General features: G+C 34.3%; 1 protein-coding gene across 4 annotated transcripts in view; it reads left to right on the forward strand.

Moving 5' to 3' along the window:
* The first annotated feature begins 119 nt into the window (after positions 1-119).
* ATF7IP2 (activating transcription factor 7 interacting protein 2) overlaps positions 120-19,176 on the forward strand; it is a 59,864-nt gene continuing 40,807 nt past the window's right edge. For 2 of the 4 annotated variants that reach the window (XM_068566087.1, XM_068566090.1), the window contains exons 1-6: positions 1,445-1,517; positions 1,605-1,720; positions 11,995-12,851; positions 13,875-13,999; positions 17,830-17,964; positions 18,526-18,624. In XM_068566087.1, coding sequence (XP_068422188.1) covers positions 12,005-12,851; positions 13,875-13,999; positions 17,830-17,964; positions 18,526-18,624 — 1,206 coding nt within the window. In that variant the 5' untranslated portion in view covers positions 1,445-1,517; positions 1,605-1,720; positions 11,995-12,004. Of the gene's footprint in view, positions 236-1,444; positions 1,518-1,604; positions 1,721-11,994; positions 12,852-13,874; positions 14,000-17,829; positions 17,965-18,525; positions 18,625-19,176 lie in introns of those variants that run through there. The other 2 variants (XM_068566089.1, XM_068566088.1) reach the window with 2 other exon arrangements.

The raw sequence follows: 19,176 nt of genomic DNA on the forward strand, positions 1-19,176 counted from the left end.
TCCGCACCCCACAGCGGACTTCCACTTCCCCGCCGCGTTCTCCCCGCCCCCTCCACCCGGTCGTCTCTGATTGGCTGGGCTGCCGCAAGTGCGCGCTGCCATTGGCCGGAAGTCCATCGGGGCTGGGCGCAAGGGATACTTACCTCAGCTGGTCCGCGCGGAAGCGCTATTGTGATCGGCGGCAGCGTTCTCGAGGGTAGTGGAGAGAGAAGCGGCCGGCGCGGCGCCGCTCTAGGTACGTTGGGGCCGGGCGAGAACCCCGCGCGAGCGACGGTTGGCCGGGACGGAGGTTTCTCGCGCGCCGCGCGCCTCTCTGAGGGCCGGCCCCCGGAGGCCTCGGAGCGCTGCGCGAGCCGGGCGGTTGCGGCGGGGTTGATTCAAAGGTGTCCGCGGAGTCGTTGGGGCTCTGACCCGGCCGGCAAGACAACGGCGAAGGGCGAAAGGACGTGTCTCCGCCCGCTGTCCGAGCGGGCGGCGGGCGAAGCGGGAGTGGTGGGCGGCGGCGCGGGCGAGTCGGGGCCGCGGAGGGACGTTGCCTCAGGGTTTGGTACTCGCCGAGTAAGTAAGTGGAAGTGTGGGGCCCGACCGTACTGCTTTTACAAACTAACGGAGAATATGTAGTCCTCCCCTCAACTTTGGGATTCCGTCGCCAAATTTCCAGGAGTTTCAGTTATAATTTGTCTGAGGAAACCAGGTGCCAGAACAGTTAAGTGATCTTCATCAGGCGGTGGGGAGGCTTTCCTTGATGTACATTTTATGCAGAAGGCACTAGAACATCAGGGAAAATAGAAAATTCCGAGCCTTTAACGACCACATGCCTTTTTAAAGGAAAGCGCCTGGAGCACAAACGTGTAATGTACACCTGTGGAGCTCACCGGTGTAGGGATGCTCTGATTGAAGGATGAAAGCCGTGTACCGGCAGGCGTGGTTCTTTAACACAGTTTATTTTTGAGGAAGTTAAAAAAAAAACCATTTCCTGCTTGTCGCCCTTCCCCCACCTACTTTCAATTTTGGCAAGCTCAAGAATGTGTCCTGTACAGAGGAAGCAATTATTTTGCTTTGTCTCTCTGATTACAACCTTGCTGTGCTTGGAAAACTGACTTCCACCTTTCCGTGATACTGTGTTGAAGATGAAGTTTCCAACATTGTAAGCCAGCACATGTTGCTTGCTTTGTGACGAGCCGGTATTTACTGCTCTGAAGACTCATAGATGGTCAAGACCTAGAAAAAGATGATCGTACTGAGTAATTCATTAGGAATACAATGTTAAAAAATAGAAGAATTATGTGAAACCCGCTTAAACGGGCTGTCACGCTAGATTGGAATTTAATACTCTTTTCATTATGATTTTGTCATATATTGTAGCCAGTAAATGACTATTTGCAAAAAACTATTTGCAAAACAAATGGGGAAGAACATTCAAGATAAAAATAATTTATATCACAGGAAAGCTATTGAAAATACAAAACGAAGCGTCCGGCTGAAGGACTGATTACACTGAGTTCAGCTCTTGTGAAGTATGTCTTCTTAGTTTGTTAATCCTTCAATACATTTTTGGAAATGTTGAGTCTGATCCTAATCAAATTAATCTACTTAACTCTCAGTCTTATCTGCAGATTTGTACAGACTACATCCTAAGATTGACTTCTGCCTCAACAGAAATGCATGAACAGTGTCTTAATGGAAATGATTTGCGTCTTTTAAGAACTGGTGTATCTAGGTACATCTTGAATTTTCAGCTGTTTATCTTATTGACGCTTGTACTTCACCTCAACCTTCAGTTCTACTGTATTTCCTTGCTACTTAATATCTTGAATTCTGGTATGAAAATATTGCATGATCCCTGCATCTTTGCCTGTGCAAATCATGTAGTTCTCTTATAGTGGGTGTGTACAGATGTATTTCATTTGATATAATCAAATTTTAAATAATATATTGGATACTTGTTAAAAATAAAAATAAACTATGATTTTAAATGCACAAGAGTACTAGTTCTCATTAAGTTGAGTGAGATTATATTCAAATACAAAGAAACATATTCTTCTATCATATTTTGTCTCATATCCTTACATTGTTTAAATACTTATTCTGTTCTCTGAGGCTTAATTAAACCTTGACCCATACCTTTAAAATGCATTACTATAGACTCAGGTAATGTCGTATCCCTTTTTTATCTTTACCAATCTAAGTAGGACAGAAAGATTGTAGTCAGGCAATATCTAGAGGGAAGTAAACATAACTGTTTGGGTAGGGGAGATAACTGGATATAATGTGAATTTTTGAACTTCTGATTAAATTTCTAGGGATATAAGGGGCATTTGTATACAGATCTTATTAAATTTAACCATTAATTATATTAGAGGCACTATATGTATCTACTAAATGTGGTATCATTAGTATACCTTTGAGGTTCTACTGTGTATAGTGCTGCTGATATGAAATAGCTTATGTTAAAGCTATGGCAAAAATTGCTGAGGCCTGTTCTGGTACTCTTTATTAAGGAAAAAATAACCCTGGGTGGCTTTCCAGAGGTTCATTTTTATAAGTTGAGTATTCATTTAAGCAGCATTTAATAAAACTTCTACATGAAAAGCATCTCACTGAGGATATAAAAGTAAGACAAGTCTCTGCCCACAAATATCATGACTAAAATATAAATTTCTAATGGGAAATTCAGATAAGGAAGTAGTTCTCTTGGGGGAAGGCTTTCTGTGAAGAGATGATCTTTAAACGTGACCTTGAAGGAGTGGAGAATAAGGGAAAATGTTGGTATATGACCGTTCTGATGAATTGGAAAAAAAAGTGAAGGATAGGTTTATAGGAAATTTGGAGATAAAATTTGATAGCTTCAGGAAAAAGGAAATATAAAAAAGATAATGCAGTCGTGATTCTCTGGTTATGTATTTGCTTGTAACAACTCAAGTATTGATTTAATTACAAACGTGATGAAAAGGTGTATAGGGTATAGAAAAGAGCTAAATCCTCATCTGTATGTATAGGACCTTGATAGTGGCTAAAATTTGTAATTCAAGAAATACTACTGTGAATGTATTTTAAAGTACTGAGATTTTTAAAAAAAGTTAAAAATGATTGTTACTAGGCATTGAGTGTTGACAAGCAACTACTTTATTTCACTGTGAGCATTTTATGCTGCTTAATTTTATACCATTACATCGATAAAATTTTTTTAAGTGAAAGCAAAACTCTACTAGCACTTAGAAGATGCTAATGCTGCTGGTCCATGGACCACACTTAGAGTAGTAAGGATTAGTTCGTGCTCATTATAAGATTGTCACCTGGCATAAGTTGGTCATGTTTTGTCCTTTTGTTGACCACTATATATCCCTTAAAGGTAACCTTGTTACATCATAATATCTGATTTGTACTTGTGATATGAGATTTCTTTGAGTCTTAAGATCCTGGGTTTAAATACTGGCTCTAAACTGTGTTTTTTTGAACAAGTTATACAACCTAGCTTAGGTTTGTTTTGGTGTAAATGTAAAATATAACAGGAATTGTGCTTTATTTAGTATTGATATTTATAATGTATTAAGGTAATATCTCAGCAACAAGCATCACTAGAGATAGAGATATTTTGTAATGAGAAAAACCAGTCCACCACCAGGAATAGAGAAAATAAACTCAATCAGTATGTACCCATGGCTTCAAACTATATACTGTAAGGGGGGAGAGACAGTGATTCAGTTAAAAGAAATAGACAAGTTGTGGAATCATAGTGGATCACTCTGAACACACTCCTGTTTTAATAGCTGGAAGATTATAAACAGCTAAGAAATTTGAACTAGTTGGCGTCGACATAGAATAACACTGTACCCAACAGTGTTGGAATACAGGTTTTGCTCAAATACACATGGAGCTTTTGAAAAAATTGGCTGTGAAACTAGCCTCAACAGCTAATACAAGTTGGAAATTATTCAGAGGATATTCTCTGATTACAGTGGAATTAAATTAAGCTAACCTTCAACAACAAAACTGCAACTTGGAAATCTGCAATTGCCTGGAAATAAATGTATTTCTAAATAATGCACAGATCATAGAAGGAATTACAATGGAAATTAGAAAAGTATTTTGAACCAAGTAATAATCAAGAGGGCTTATCAGAATTTGTGAGACTTGACAAAGACGGGACTTAGAGGAAATTTTGTAGCTTTAAATGCAAAAAAACAAAAAAGGGACTGAAAGTTAAAGATTTGAGTTTTATCTCAAGCTGGAACAAAAATCAAGCCTGAAGAAAATTGAATCATAAAACTAACAGGAAATGATGAAATAGAACACTACATACAATAGAGAGTCAGGGAAGTCAGAATGTCAGTGCTTTGACAGTATTGATTAAATGGATAAATTTCTAGTAAGAGTGACCAAGAGAAAGAAAAACAAAACACGTCAGTAATATCAAGAATAAAAAGAGACATCACTACAGATCCTGCATATATTACACATGTAATTAGAGAATATTATGAAGAACTTTATGAACTTGAAATTCTGTTAAATTTTGAAACTTTGTGTGAAAAAAAAAGAAAAATAAAATATGAATGATTCCTGTATCTATTTTTAAAAATTCAATCATAATTGAAAACCTTTATCACTAAGTTAACTCCAAGCCCAGATGGCATAATGATGAATTATTTCTAACATTTAAGGAAGGAGTAATACTATTTGCAAACAAAAACTCTTCAGAGAATGGAAAAAGACTTTTTCCAGTTTTTTATATGAAGCCAGAATAACCCTGATTTCAAAACCTGATAAAGGAAAAGATGGACTCATCTTTCTCATAACATTGATACAAAGTCCTAAACGAAATGTTAGCAAGTTGAATACAGAAACATGAAGCAAAAAAAATGGGCATATTATGACTGACTGAAGTTTCTTTCAGAAATAAGCTAGGTTTAATATTCTAAGAGATCAACCAATATGATAGAAGTTAATTGAAAAAATGAGATTATATTATCATCTAAATATACATGAAAAGGATAAAATTGAAAATGCATTAATGATAAAATCTGGGAATAGAAGGGTATTTTATTAATCTAATATAGAGCATTTGTAAAACGTATAGCAAAAATCATACTTAGTTGTGTTAGTAAAACCCCACACCCCTTTCAAGATTGGTAATGAGTGAAGGATGCCTGCTAACAGTATACCCATTCATAGCATACTGGAGGTTCTAACTAGTGCAATAAGAAAAATAAATAAGGATTAGCAAGAAAATTATGACACTACGTAGAAAGTTCAAAGGAACTTATTTGGTTTAATAAGTGAATTTAATGAATTAGTTGGAGATATGATCAATAAAAAAGCACTGATTGTATTTCTATATGATACTAGGCAGAAAAATGAAATTTTAAAGTGATACCACATAGAAAGTATTAAAAAATGAATACCTATGTCAGTAATGGAATAGAGGAACAAAAGACACGAAACATATAAAACAAACTAAAATGGTAGCCAGAAATCCAACTATATCAATATTAATGTCAAGTGTGAATGGATTAAACAATCCAGTCAAATACCAGATTGTCAGACCAGAGGAAAAATAGCATCCAGCTATATGCTGTCTGTAGGAGACACACGTAGATTGAAAGATACAATTATGTTGAAAGTAAAAGCATAGAAAAAATCATGTGAACAGCAACCATAAGAAAACTAGAGTGGCTATACTAATTTTAGACAAAATAGACTTTAAATATTAGAGGTAAAGAAGGACGTTTTTAAATAAAAGGTGCAGTCCCTTAGGAAGTTATAACAATTACAAACATGTCACTAACTAGCACCAAAATATATGAAGCAAATATTGACAAGAATTGAACAGAGAAATAGAAAATTTCAACAATAGTAGTTGGAGACTTCAATACAACACTTTCATAACGGAAAACTAGGTGAAAGATCAATTAGAAAAACTTGAATAACACTGTAAATCAACTAGACCTAAGAAACATCTTTTGAACACTCAACCAAACAAAAGCAGATTATATTCTTCTTAAATGTACATAGAAAAATTTCCAAAATAGACATTATGCTAGGCCACAAAACAAACCTCAACACATTTTAAAGGACTGAAACCACAACAAACTACATTCTCTGACCACAGTGGAATGAAATTAGAACCTAAGAAGAAGAAATTTGAGAAATTCACAGCTATGTGGAAATTAAACAACACACTCCTAAATAACGAAGAAGTCAAAGAAGAAATCATGAGGGAAGTTAGAAAATACTTTAACGTTAATGGAAATGAAGACATAACATACAAAACATTTTGGGCGCAGTTAAAGCTTTTCTTAGGAAATTTGTAGTGATAAATGCCTATATTTAAAAAGAAGACTTCAAATCAATAAACTGACTTTTAATCTTAATGCAGAAAGAGGAAACCTATGCAGAATGAAGGAAATAATAAGAATTAGAGTGGAAATGATTAATAAAATCAAGAAAGAAAAAGATAAAATCAAAGTTGTTTTTCAGAAAGATCAACAAAATTGACAAACCTTTACCTAGAGTGACCATGAAAAAGTCTCAAATTACTGAAATTTGGAATGAAAGGGTGCATTACTACTGATCTTGCAGAAGTTAAAAAGATAATAAGAGATCCTATAGATCGATTCACTTATATACCGATCAGTTTTATAGATGAACTAGACAAATTCTTAACAAGACCAAAATGAACAAAACGGACTCAGGAAGAAATAGAAAATCTGAAAGCAAGTAAAGAGATTGAATTAGAACACAAAGAAAAACTCAGATGGTTTTTATTGTTGAATTCTACCAAACGTGTAAAAATACCAATTTCTTACAAATTCTTCAGAGAAATAGAAGAGGAAGGCACACTGCCCTGATCATTCTGTGAGGCCAGTATTATCCTGGTAGCAAAATCAAAGACACTGTAAGGAAATGATAGAACAATATCTCTTATGAATATAGGTGCAAAAATTGTCAACAAAATACTAGCAAGTTGAATCCAGCGATGTCATGACCATGTAGGATTTATCCCAGGAATGCAAGGTTGGTTTCACATCCAAAAATATATTAATGAATGTACCATATCAATAGAATAGAGAACAAAGCCATATGGTCATGTTAATGCTGAAAAGGCATATTCTGACAAAAATCCAAGGTCCCTTCATGGTAAAAAAAAAAAAACAAAAAATCAAAGAAGTAGGGTTAGTTGGGAAATTTTTTAACCTGATAAAAGGCACCTGTGAAAAATCCACAGTTAACATCATGCATAATGATTAAAGACTGAAGGTTTTCCTCCTAAATAGGGAGCAAGACAAGGATGTCCACTCTTGCCACTTCTAGTCTACATTGTACAGGAGGTTGTAGTTAGGACAATTAGGCAAGAAAATGGAATAGATTGGAAAGGAAGAAATAAAGCTATTGACAAATGACATGATTTTGTATGGAGGAAATCCTAAAGAATCTGCAAAAAACTTCTGAGATGAGAACAAGATCAATATAGTTGCAGGATACAAGATAAATATACAAAATTCTATTGTATTTCCATGTACTTGCAGTGAAAAATTTTGAAGTTTCATTAACAATAGTATCAAAAAGAAGTGTAAAACTTTAACTCTGAAAAGTAAACATTATTGAAAGAAATTAAATATCTAAATAAATGGAAAGATATCCCATGTTCATGGATCAGAACACTTGATAGAATGAAGGTAATTGCTCCCTAAGTTGATCTAAAGATTCAACACAATCCCTATTAAAGTCCCAGCTGGCTTCTTTGCAGAAATTGTTAATCTGGTCCTAAAATTCATATAGATATTCTGAGAACTCAGACTAGCCAAAACAGTCTTGAACATTGAGCACTCACACATCCTGAATTCAAAACTTAGAAAGCTATAGTAATCAAGACAGTGTGGTACTGGCATAAGGACATACCTATGTATCAGTGGGATAAAATTGAGAATCCAGAAATAAACCTTCACATTTATGTAGGCAATTGGTTTTTGATGAGAGAAACAAAACAATTCAATGGGGGAGAAGGAATGGCCTTTTCAAAAGGTGCTGGAGCAGCTCTGTGTCCACATGCAAAAGAATAAATGTGGACCTTCTCCCTCACTTTATTATTAACACACATAAAAATTAACTCCAAATGTATCCAAGAGGTAAAATGATAAAATTTTTAAACAGAGATAAATCTTCATGACCTTGGATTAGGCAGTGATTTTTTTTTTTTAGATATGACACTAAAAGCACAAGCAACAAATGAAAAAGTAAATTGGGCATTATCAAAATTTAAAACTTTAGTTTCTCAAAGTATACCATCAAGAAATTGAAAAGACACCCACAAAATGTGAGGAAAAGTTTGGAAATCATGTCTATAGGGACTTAGATCTGGAATATATGAAGATCTCTTACAAGTCAACCATGAAAAGTCAGATAACCCAATTTTGAAGTGGACAGATGAGCTGAATAGTCATTTCTCCAAAAACAATATACCAGTGGCCAATAAGCTCATGAAATGATGCTCATCATCATTAGCCATAAGGGCAGTGCAAATTAAAATGACAGTGAAGTCATCACTCACACCAAGATGCAATACTAAAACAGATAATGAGTATTGATGGTTGAAGAGGTGCTAAAATTGGATCCCTCATACTTTCCTGGTGTGAATGTAAATTGGTCCAGACCCTTTGGAAAACAGTCTATTTCTTAGAACGTTAAATGTAGAGTTACTGTGTGATCAGTAATTCCATCCTTGGGCATATACCCAAGAGAAATGAAAACCTGTTCACACAAAAATTTATACGTGAATGTTCATAGCATTATTGATAATAGCGAAATCTGGTTCTTTAGCAAGATGCAAATATCCAAAGTTATTCTTGAAAGTACAGTTTACCCTTGAACAACATGAGTTTGAACTATGCAGATTCACTTATGTGGGTATTTTTCAGTAGTAAATATTATAGTACTACATGATCTGCAGTTGTTGAATCTGCTGATGGAGAACTGTGGATATGAAAGCATCATAACCACATATGTGGAAGGCCAACTGTAAGTTATACGTGGCTTTTCAACTGCACGAAGAGTTGAACCCCAACCCCTGTGTTGTTCAAGGATCAACTGTGTGTGTGTGTGTGTGTGTGTGTGTGTGTGTGTGTGTAAATGTAAGAGTAAAGTAAAACCTGGGATATAAAATTCTAAATTCAGTGAAAAGAAATCTCTTGACCTCAGTAGTTAATGAAGTGTTGGCTGAAAAATGCTTTTAGGGAATGTTTAAATATACTAGGCTCCACGGAATTGTAAAGCTTTTGTAGACCTTAAAAAATAGGACATTTTCATACTAAAATGACATGGAGATAAACATAAATAACAAAATGTAAAACATAACAACAAGTTATAAAAATCAGGGGGCATAAAACCAAATGTAAACTAAAGCTTTAATGAGTTGTTTACAATAAATGTAATTGGATTAAATTCTCTTATTAAAAGACATTCATTAGTTTAAAATATTTTCAATAGGTTTTACAAGAGACATCTAAAAAAAGTTGGTGGGATGGACAACAGTATATTCAGCATGAGTTACATCACCAGATAAAATAGAATAAAAGGGACAGATTAGATTATGTTTTTAAAGGTTAAAATTAATAGGATGCTTTCAAACAATTACAGGCATACCTTGTTTCATTGTGCTTCTCTTTATTGTGCTTCGCAGATAGTGTGTTTTTTACAGATTGAAGGGTTGTGGCAGCCCTGTGTTGAGCAAGTGTGTGGGCAACATTTATCTAACAGCCTTTGCTCATTTGTGTCTCTGTCACATTTTGGTAATTCTTACAATATTTCAAACCTTTTCATTATTATATTGCTATGGTGATCTGTGATCAGTGGTCTTTGACGTTCCTATTGGACTTGTTTTGGCATTTTTTGGACAATAAATTATTTTCAAATTAAGGTATGTACATTGTTTTTTTAGTCTGTTGTACACTACACTGCAGCATAAATAGCTTGTATATGCCCTGGGAACCAAAAAATTCATGTGATTCACTTTATTGTAATATTTGCAGTGTCTGGAACCTAACCTGCAGTATCTCCTAGGTATGCCAGTATACATCTGAGGGAAAGCAAAATTAGATCCCTTCCTATAACTATATCCTAAAATCTAGATGGATTGAGGATGTAAATTATAAATGACAAATCTTTAAGACTTGAGAAAACGTAGATGACCTGTCTTTCTGACCTTGTGCTGCAGGACAGTACCATGATTCCAAAGACCTCTGTGAAATGTGGCTTATTTGCAGCAAAGGATTCAAGCCTAAATGTCAGGATGGTGATGCCAGTGATCCCCCAATTAGACTGAGTTGTTGCTTTTTATGCTCCCAGTGATAAATTTCACTCACCCTCTCTACAACATGTAAATTATTTCTTCACCTTTTAGGCAGTTACCAGTACAGTTGACCCTTGGAATTATTCTCTCTTTTTTTGGTATTCTTTTATTTCTATAGCTCTTTTTTTTCAGACTTCATTTTTTTTAGAGTAGTTTTAAACTCACAGCAAAATTAAGAAGAAGATACAGAGATTTCTCATGTATCCCCTGACCCCCACATGCATAACCTCTCCCATTATGAATATCCCCCACCAGAGCGGTATATTTGTTACGATTGATGAATCTATGGATCATTCTCTTCTTGATCTTGATTCTGGTTAAATGGGTGTATTCAGTTTGTGAAAATTCTTTTAACTGAACACATGATATGTGCACTTTTCTGTAGGTACTTCAGTAAAACGTTTGAAAAAAAAAAAAAACCCAAAAAATAAAAAAATTAAAAATTGATCAACCTTGCTAGAGAAAAGATTTGGTTTGTCTTTGGGGAATATTACAAATATTGTATTCATGAAAAGGCTATCAAATATGTAGTCATATAGGGAAAATAGAGTTCTATCTTGTATCAGGCCCTTAATGAGAATGTGCTATTTTTCTGGATTTCCTGATTTTTATGTATACACGACAGGTTTTTGCAATTTGAGTTTGTGATTTTTTTTCTTCTTCTAAATAAATATTCACTCAGCCTTCAGGTCTAACAAATCCTGGAACTGTTCCTGATCAAATGATACAGTGAATGAAAAAAATACAGTAAATGAAAACTAAGTAAGAAAATAGATAAGGATAAATCAAATTATTCAGGTAGCTTTGACCGGGTTATTTGCACCTTAAAAGGTCTTAGATTCTGTCTTCGAGTTTAATAAGTGCTCTATAGTTTGTTAGGTAACTGGTCTATCATGTATTATATAATTTTTTTTTTTTTTTGCTTGTATTATGCCTTTAATTGCCTTGTAATTTGGCAGTTTTTCTTTCTTTTAAACCATTTACTTACCTATGGTTCAGATCAGGCTTGATGTGGATACTGAGAGATAAATACTAAAATATTTTTCCCTGCTATGTAGTAGATTTTTCTTAAATTAACAGAAATAATTCAGAATTAAGGATGTATTGAAACCTAACTTGGCTTTCTTATTTGAACTAGCATCACGTTGTGTATTTTAGTGCTCATTTCATACTGATGATTGTTGAGAATTACTTGTGCAGTACCATTAATTTGGAAATTTGAACATTAGGAGGGCTTTAAAAAGATGCCACGGTACGTAGAAACTGGAGTATTCCACACAAAACATTGTTTTTTGTTTTTATGAAGAAATGCAACTTAATCTTTAGATTATCTAAAGTATGGCCTACTTGGATTATTTAAATCAGAACTTAATGGTTATAGTAGTGATGTGATATAACAAAAAGTGACCAGATAAATTATCAGACTTAGTATCAAATAGAGGCTTACTGACAGTATAAATTTTGACTTTATATAGAGTTATAGAACAAAATTAAAATTATCAATGACAGATGAAAATGGGTATATTTTTCAATAAAAATAATTATCTAAATCTGGAAAGATTAGTCTCAACATTATTTTAATATTGTAAGTAAATGTTAACTTTTGTCTGCTAGAGATATTCATTTAAATATGGTATCTTAAATTCTAGGATATGAAAGATGGCAAGTCCAGATAGAAGTAAACGGAAGATTTTAAAGGCGAAAAAAACAATGCCTCCAAGTTGCCGGAAGCAAGCAGAGATCCTGAATAAGTCAAAGAATGTTGAAGCACTAAAAACAGCAGCAATTGGGAATAATGTATCAAGTGGTAATCAGAATTCAAGTACTGATGTCATAAGTAGCAAATGTAGACATTCTGAAAATGATGCTTCCTCTTTGGACTCTATCAAAAATTCAGTATGTGCACCCAAAAGTAAAGTATTTTCTCAGAATTTAATAAAACCACTAGAAATTGTTGATTCCAAAACAAGATTAGAATACACTGAAGAACAAGTTGTGTACCCTTATGAAAAGCCAAGTAAAACAGTAGTATCTCCCAGGAAACTCTTTACACAAGACGCAAAAGATTCACGAAACACTTCTGAAAACCATTTTGAATGTCAGGCAAGTGTAACACGATCCTTTTTTGAACATGAAGAGGATGGTAATCTGAAATCCATTTGCTCTCCATCCAGTGTATTGAGTGGTGTAGTTCAAATGTCAAAGTCTACAATAACCAATACCTTGGATGATAAGAGAATTGACAAGATAGTTTCCTATTTAGAAATAAACTCCAATTCTGAGTTACATGATAAAAGACAAAATAACACTTTAATTTTAAGTTCAGATACCTCTTTTGTGCCTGTTGATAAAATACCTAAGTTGGTAAATTCAGTCATTTCTAGTAACTGTGCTGCTGACATTTTGAAAAGTGAAGAATCCTGTAGAACCTGTCATTCCAGCATTTTAAGTTGTGAAAGTACAGATGCAAAGTGGCTGTCCTCATTTGACACTGATAGTAATAACAGTAAGTGCATACTTACGTATCTCTTGGAGAAGTTAAAATAGTTATTTTGCTTTGGGCGGTTTCATAATCTCAGAAACAGTAGAGTACACATAGACAGGAAAACAGTAAATGATAATTATTTCAGAGTATCTTATTTCTGAACCATTCTTGGCGGGGAGGGGGAATGGTATCCTCTATGTCCAAAGGGAAGTAAATTCTGGCAAAGAAGGAATCAATCACTTTCCCTTGAAAGTACAACAAAATCAAAAGGTGGTTTATGGAAATTGCTTGGTTTATTTCATTTACACCTTTTCTTTTTTTTGAAGTTTTATTAAGTTAATGAGGCTAGTTGAAAGAGAGAGTGGGTTTTTTAAATAGTTGGTGAACCCATTTCTTTCCATAGAATTGGCCTGTATATCACATGCCAAGTGTAAGCGGATAGATAATAAGAATACATACAGGTTTGTGTGTAGAGTGAGAAACACATCAAATAACCAATGAAGTTCTAGGGTTATAAAGTTATTAAAATAGCACAAGTAAATTTCATTAAAAGGGTGTTTTTGTAGGTTAATGAAATATAAGAAAAACTTGATTTACTAGGATAAATTGTTTGTTTTCTTGTGTATGCTACAGAGTGATCATTTAACAAGGTGAATTTTAAGTTGCTTAAAAATAATAGTAGGATCACCTATTAAAAATATGTAGGACTGCCTAAGTAACTCTAAAAATAATGTAAGACCACCAAGTAAATAACTGTAAACAGAAGATCAAATGCTGTAATTTATTGTTTTTGTTAGTATTAAATAAGTATTAAATGTGTATTAAATACGGTGGAAGGAAAGTATATCTGAGACCAGGACTAAGATATTCTTTTTTTTAAGGATTAGTTTGTCAGAATTTTTTATACAATTACATTTTCTAAAAAATGCTGCCATGGTCACATTTTAGTTTTTTAATTTGCTTTGGGGTCCCTAAATTAGAGAATTCCCCTCTTTCCTTCATTAGAAGGAATATTTTTCTCTCTGATCTTTCCATCTCCCCAAGGCCATAATCAAAAGAAGAGGATGTTTTCAGAAAACAAAGAAAATGTTAAGCGTGTGAAAACTTCAGAGCAAATTAATGAAAATATTTCTCTAGCTCTGGGAAAGCAAACAGCATTGCTGGAACAGGTAAAATATTGGACTTAAATATTTGCTTCAGAAACTTTTACTTTTGATTAGTAAAAAATGGCAAAAGTTAATTGATCTAAACAATGAGTACAGATAACTTTCATGATGCAGGGCAGGTATATGAAAACTGAATTATTAGCAGGTGGAGGTATTAGGGAAAAATAATTGCTTACATCACCAAAACATCTCTAGATCCTTGAAAATGATCCTATGCAGTGTAACCTACAGAATCACGTGAAGGTAGAGTGCTGTGGTAGAAAGAGAATGGGCTTTTTAGTCAATATTATGCTCAAATCTCTTCAAGTCAGACACTACATGACCTTGAGCTTTGTGAACAATTTTGTCTGTTTTGTACTGGTCATGGGGTTCTTGATCTGCAGCTATAGCTGTTAATTATCACAATTGACCACTACTTCATAGACCCAGGCAACCCGGAAGTTCATTACAAAGTCCTGCTACATTCAGGTTTACTTGCCCTAATTTCCAAGAAATTAGGGAAAGGTTTACTTACCCTAATTTACACAGATATGGTGCATTATCTGACGTTTTGCTTTTATAGCGTCAAGTGTACTTTTCTTTTTGCCCCATTTCATCTCATTGTACTACAGTTTCCATTAATGTCTGATCAACTCTGAGTTTAAGTGTAATGAGCTTCAATTTTAGTAGGTCCTGTATCAGGACTTGTTTTGATGATCATGTTTTGCTATTTTATTACCACTGAAATGCCACAACTAAAAGTCATTATGTGATAGATTAATGTCTGTCGTCAGCTATAATGGACCAAAAAATGTCCCAATCCAAACTATCCTGCTGTTTCAGAAACAAAAACACTGTTTCTAAAACAGGCCATTACAATTACATAGTTACATGTTATATGAACATATATTCACATAATAAATGGAAACCATTGAAAGACTCATGCAGAATCAGCTTAAAAGGTGAGTCAACACTTCCCCTTTCTACCTCTTATTTTCTTCTGCAAGACCAAAGGAGACATTAATAAAAAATATGTAAATATTCTATTGTTTGCAGGATAGGGTAGCGGAATTATGTTAAGCATGGATCTAGCTTAAGAGGTTGGGGATTGCAGCTGTGTTACTCCCAGTGATTAGTAGCTGAATTCAGAAATAAGTTCTGATATTGACATATAAATACAAAATTTAATCTTTGAACATTTTAATTTCACTGGCACAGAAAAATCAGGGTTTTCATTCACTACTATTATGTACCTCACAAAATACTTGGTCCAAGTTGACGCAGAATATGGTCCTTCCCAGTGAGGTTTAAGGAATGCAGTTTATTTGTTATCTTCCCTCACCACTGCCACCAGAAGTTTCTTACATTGTCCGGTGGGTTTTAGCTAATTCCTATCTTTTATCTATCTCTCAGTAACTAGCTCTCCCTCACTTGATATTTTAATTCCTGTCTGAACAGTTAACTCTCTAAACCACATCTGTTTGTTTTTCTTGTTTGAATCCCAGTGGAATAGGGCCTCCCATTCTGACATTGTTCTTCCCTACTGAGAGAGTCCCAGAGCTGTTGACTCTTTATCTTTTGAGGTTTCAGAAGGATCTTGGCCTGTTTGATTCCAATTAAATTACTGAAGTAGAGGGGTTTTTCTTCTGAAGTCCAAGTTGTTCACCCTACCCATCATTGCAGAAAGTTGAGGCAGATAAGGGAGATATATATATATATATATATATATATATATATATATATACACACACACACACATATATACACACACACACACACACATACACACACACAGAATTTCCAGTTTTTTGCCAATCTTCAGGCCGCTTTGCCTACCATCTGCAAATTGTAGCTAGGACTTCATGTGATTCCATAATTTTTGACACATTACCATCTGCAGAAGATATTTATGAGGTATTTGGTGGAGGTTATTGTGTCTTCCTTCTGTATGAAGAACATAACCACTAAATGAGAACAAATGTGTACTCTACACTAGAGGACTCATGCCTTGGTGGGCAGTTAGTCCAAAGTAACCAAGTTTTAAGAGTCTGCCTCCATCTGAATCACCAGGAGTACTTGTTTAAATTGTGGTGTCTTCAGCTCACTACTAATTGTTTTAAGGTTCTCTTTTCTCAGACTTACCTGATAAGAATCATTAGTGGTGCCAGGCCTCTTGCCAGGCCTCTTGCCAGGCCTCTTTTCAGGAAATTGGTGAATCAGGGTAGGTCCTAGGAATTTGTGAATTTAACAAGTATTCCATATGATTCTTCCTTACCAGGGAAGTTTGACGAACACTGTATGGCTTTTGCTTCTTAGCAAAACAGTATTTCCATATTCAGAACAGTTAAGTATGTATTCCAAGATTCATCAGGGTATGAACTTCACGTATTGACCTCAGCCAGTGAACTGGCAAGCATGCAATAATCCATAAAAACACACATGGGGACAGGTAATGGCTGTCGGTAAAAATAGTATGATTTTCTGAGCACTTATTTACATAATACATATGTTTTGAGCAGTTATTAATCAGATATTTAAAAGTTGTGAGAGTACAAATGACAGTCATGTCTAATAATGTTGAGAAACCACTGAAGAAATGTTAATGAAGCGTTACAGAAGAAATCGAATAGATGATAATGTTGAAGATCAAGAACAATTGGGAATGAAAAGGAAAAACCTTGGGAATAATCAAATAAAATTACTGAATATGACTAATCATCTAAGTGACATCAGTATAAAAGAGTTTAACATAGAAACTATGTGTTCCAGTTTTGAGCACTAAGAAACAAGATATTATGGGAAGATATAAATATTACTAATAAATACCTTAAATATATCATGACAGATTTTGTTATTAAGAGAGACTATGTACTGTGTTGTGAAAATTGCTAAAAGGGGCATATACATTGAGCAAACACCTGCAGTGGATATTTCGGAATGTATGGCTCAGCAGAGCCGTTCATATCAGTAGGCATTGAGATTAATTATGCTCCCTGAAAATAGGCCAACCTATTTTCTGAAAACTAGCCAGGTAATGAAATTCATTAATGTTTCATGTGCTAACTACTATAATCTGATAGAATAGCATGCATTATGCCAGATAGCATTAGTCACATAATTGCTTTTTTCAATTTTAACAATAAGTCATCCCCTTCCCCTGCAAAAAAAAACTAAGTAAAGGAGATTATCTTGCATATTTATTTCTTTAATTTCAATTCAGTATTTTCCACTTTATGGAGCTCTTATGCATATTATCTTTTTATGTTCTTATGGAAATCCTATGAGCATCACTTGTTCAACATTGTATGACATCTGCCCATTTGTGGACCAGGCAAATGAAGCTCAGAGATGTTGTGACTTCCCGAAGGTCATATAGCTTGTTAATGGTGGGGTCAAGGCCCAAATTTTCATAATTTCCTTTCTGTCTACTACAGATCAACCAGCCATTTTCACTGGGCTCTGGTTTTCAGATAAGTGGAGTCCGTTTTTATGGAATACTAGGTTTCAGTTACGGTCATTAAAAAGTATAAATGGGGTATATATATAGACTTTTACTATTCCTTTAATTTGTATTATGGAATTCAACCAAAACTGTAGGAAACTAAAATTAGCACTAGGAGAATAAATTTAATTTCTGACTTACCCATATATTTAAATATTAGATGTGTTCTGCTGAATTTGCTATTTAACTTTTATAAACCTTATTGACATAGTAATATAAATATATAATTAAAGTACCTTTTATTAGTTACACTAAATCCAGAAAAGAGCAAAGCTGTTTTTAAGAAGTAGAAAATAAAATTGCTTTTAAATTTGAAACGTGGAGTGTTTTGGTTTTTATTTTAAAATTCTAGGTCAGACATTTGATTCGACAGGAGATCTGTAGTATAAATTACAAACTATTTGATAACAAACTGAAAGAATTGACTGAACGCATTGGGAAGACACAGTGCAGGAGTAAACATGAAGCAATAGCTGATGAACTCTTTGTAAGTTTCTAATTTCATTTTATTTCGTTTGAGTCCTTTTAAAAAGTAGAATTTAATGATATTTTACATATTAGGAAAGGAAAACAGTAAAGGTGGACCCAAATCTGATCCCTGGCCACAACCCTCATGTGCTATACCATCGGTAATATAAGTTATTATATCTCAGCTGTATTGGCCCTTGAGAAATACTTGTAGAACTATCAGCCATTCTGTGTCAGTTCAAAATATATTCTGTATTAGAGCTTGTATAACCTGTTTCAAACTTTCTTTAGGTTTTTTGTTTTGTTTTACTCTTCTAGGGTTACTTGCTAATTGGTGTTTCTACCAACATTAATTTTATTGTGAACCAATTAGAAGGTTGATTTTTTTAATCTTCTATTCTTGAACATCTTAATACTAGATCAAACCTGATTTAAATGTTTGGATTACATAAGAATTTCTCATTTATTTGGTGGATGCCTAAGTCTCACAAAATTACATTGGCAAATAGTTTTCTCTCCATCTCTATATGATATATTATTTGGTACTCTGGTTTTGTATTTATTTGTTTTTCTCTTCTAGACAAAAATAACAAAACTTCAAAGACGTATTAAAACGGTAATGTTACCTCAAAGGAATTGTGTGGAACCAAACGTGGTATCCAGCAATACAGCTTGTAAGGTTGGTATAAATGTATAGGAGTTTTAATAACTTACTTGCCCCACATTATAAGTAGTTGGATTGTAAGAGCAGAATATGCTTCCAACGAAGACACAGGTTTAAAAGACAGTAAATTTATACTTAGAATGTTCCTCTGACTCTATCTCTGGAGAAGATACCCTCAGATAGCCAAAAGTAAATGCCACCTGTATTTCTTTCATAAAGTGAGTAGAGAGGTGATTTGTGATTGCCTATACTGCCTCCCTCCCCACCATTTTATCATGATGAAAAATTTCAAACATACACAGAAAAACTGAGAGAATTTTACAGTGAACGCTTGTATAATCAACGTCTAACTTCTACTTTTACTATTTTAATATATTTATTTTTGTCATGTATCTGTCAGTCTACTCATCCCCTAAGCCATCTTTATATTTGGTACATTCATAAGTACTAATGTATTTTGTATCAAAATACACTTTGCAGTGTACACTTCCAAAATATTTCAGCATGGGTATCATTAAGTAGAGTTTAGTATCTGTTTATATTTTTTACGTAAAATTTAAAATAATC

This window comes from Eschrichtius robustus, chromosome 16, assembly GCF_028021215.1.
Source record: "Eschrichtius robustus isolate mEscRob2 chromosome 16, mEscRob2.pri, whole genome shotgun sequence".
NCBI lineage: Eukaryota > Metazoa > Chordata > Mammalia > Artiodactyla > Eschrichtiidae > Eschrichtius > Eschrichtius robustus.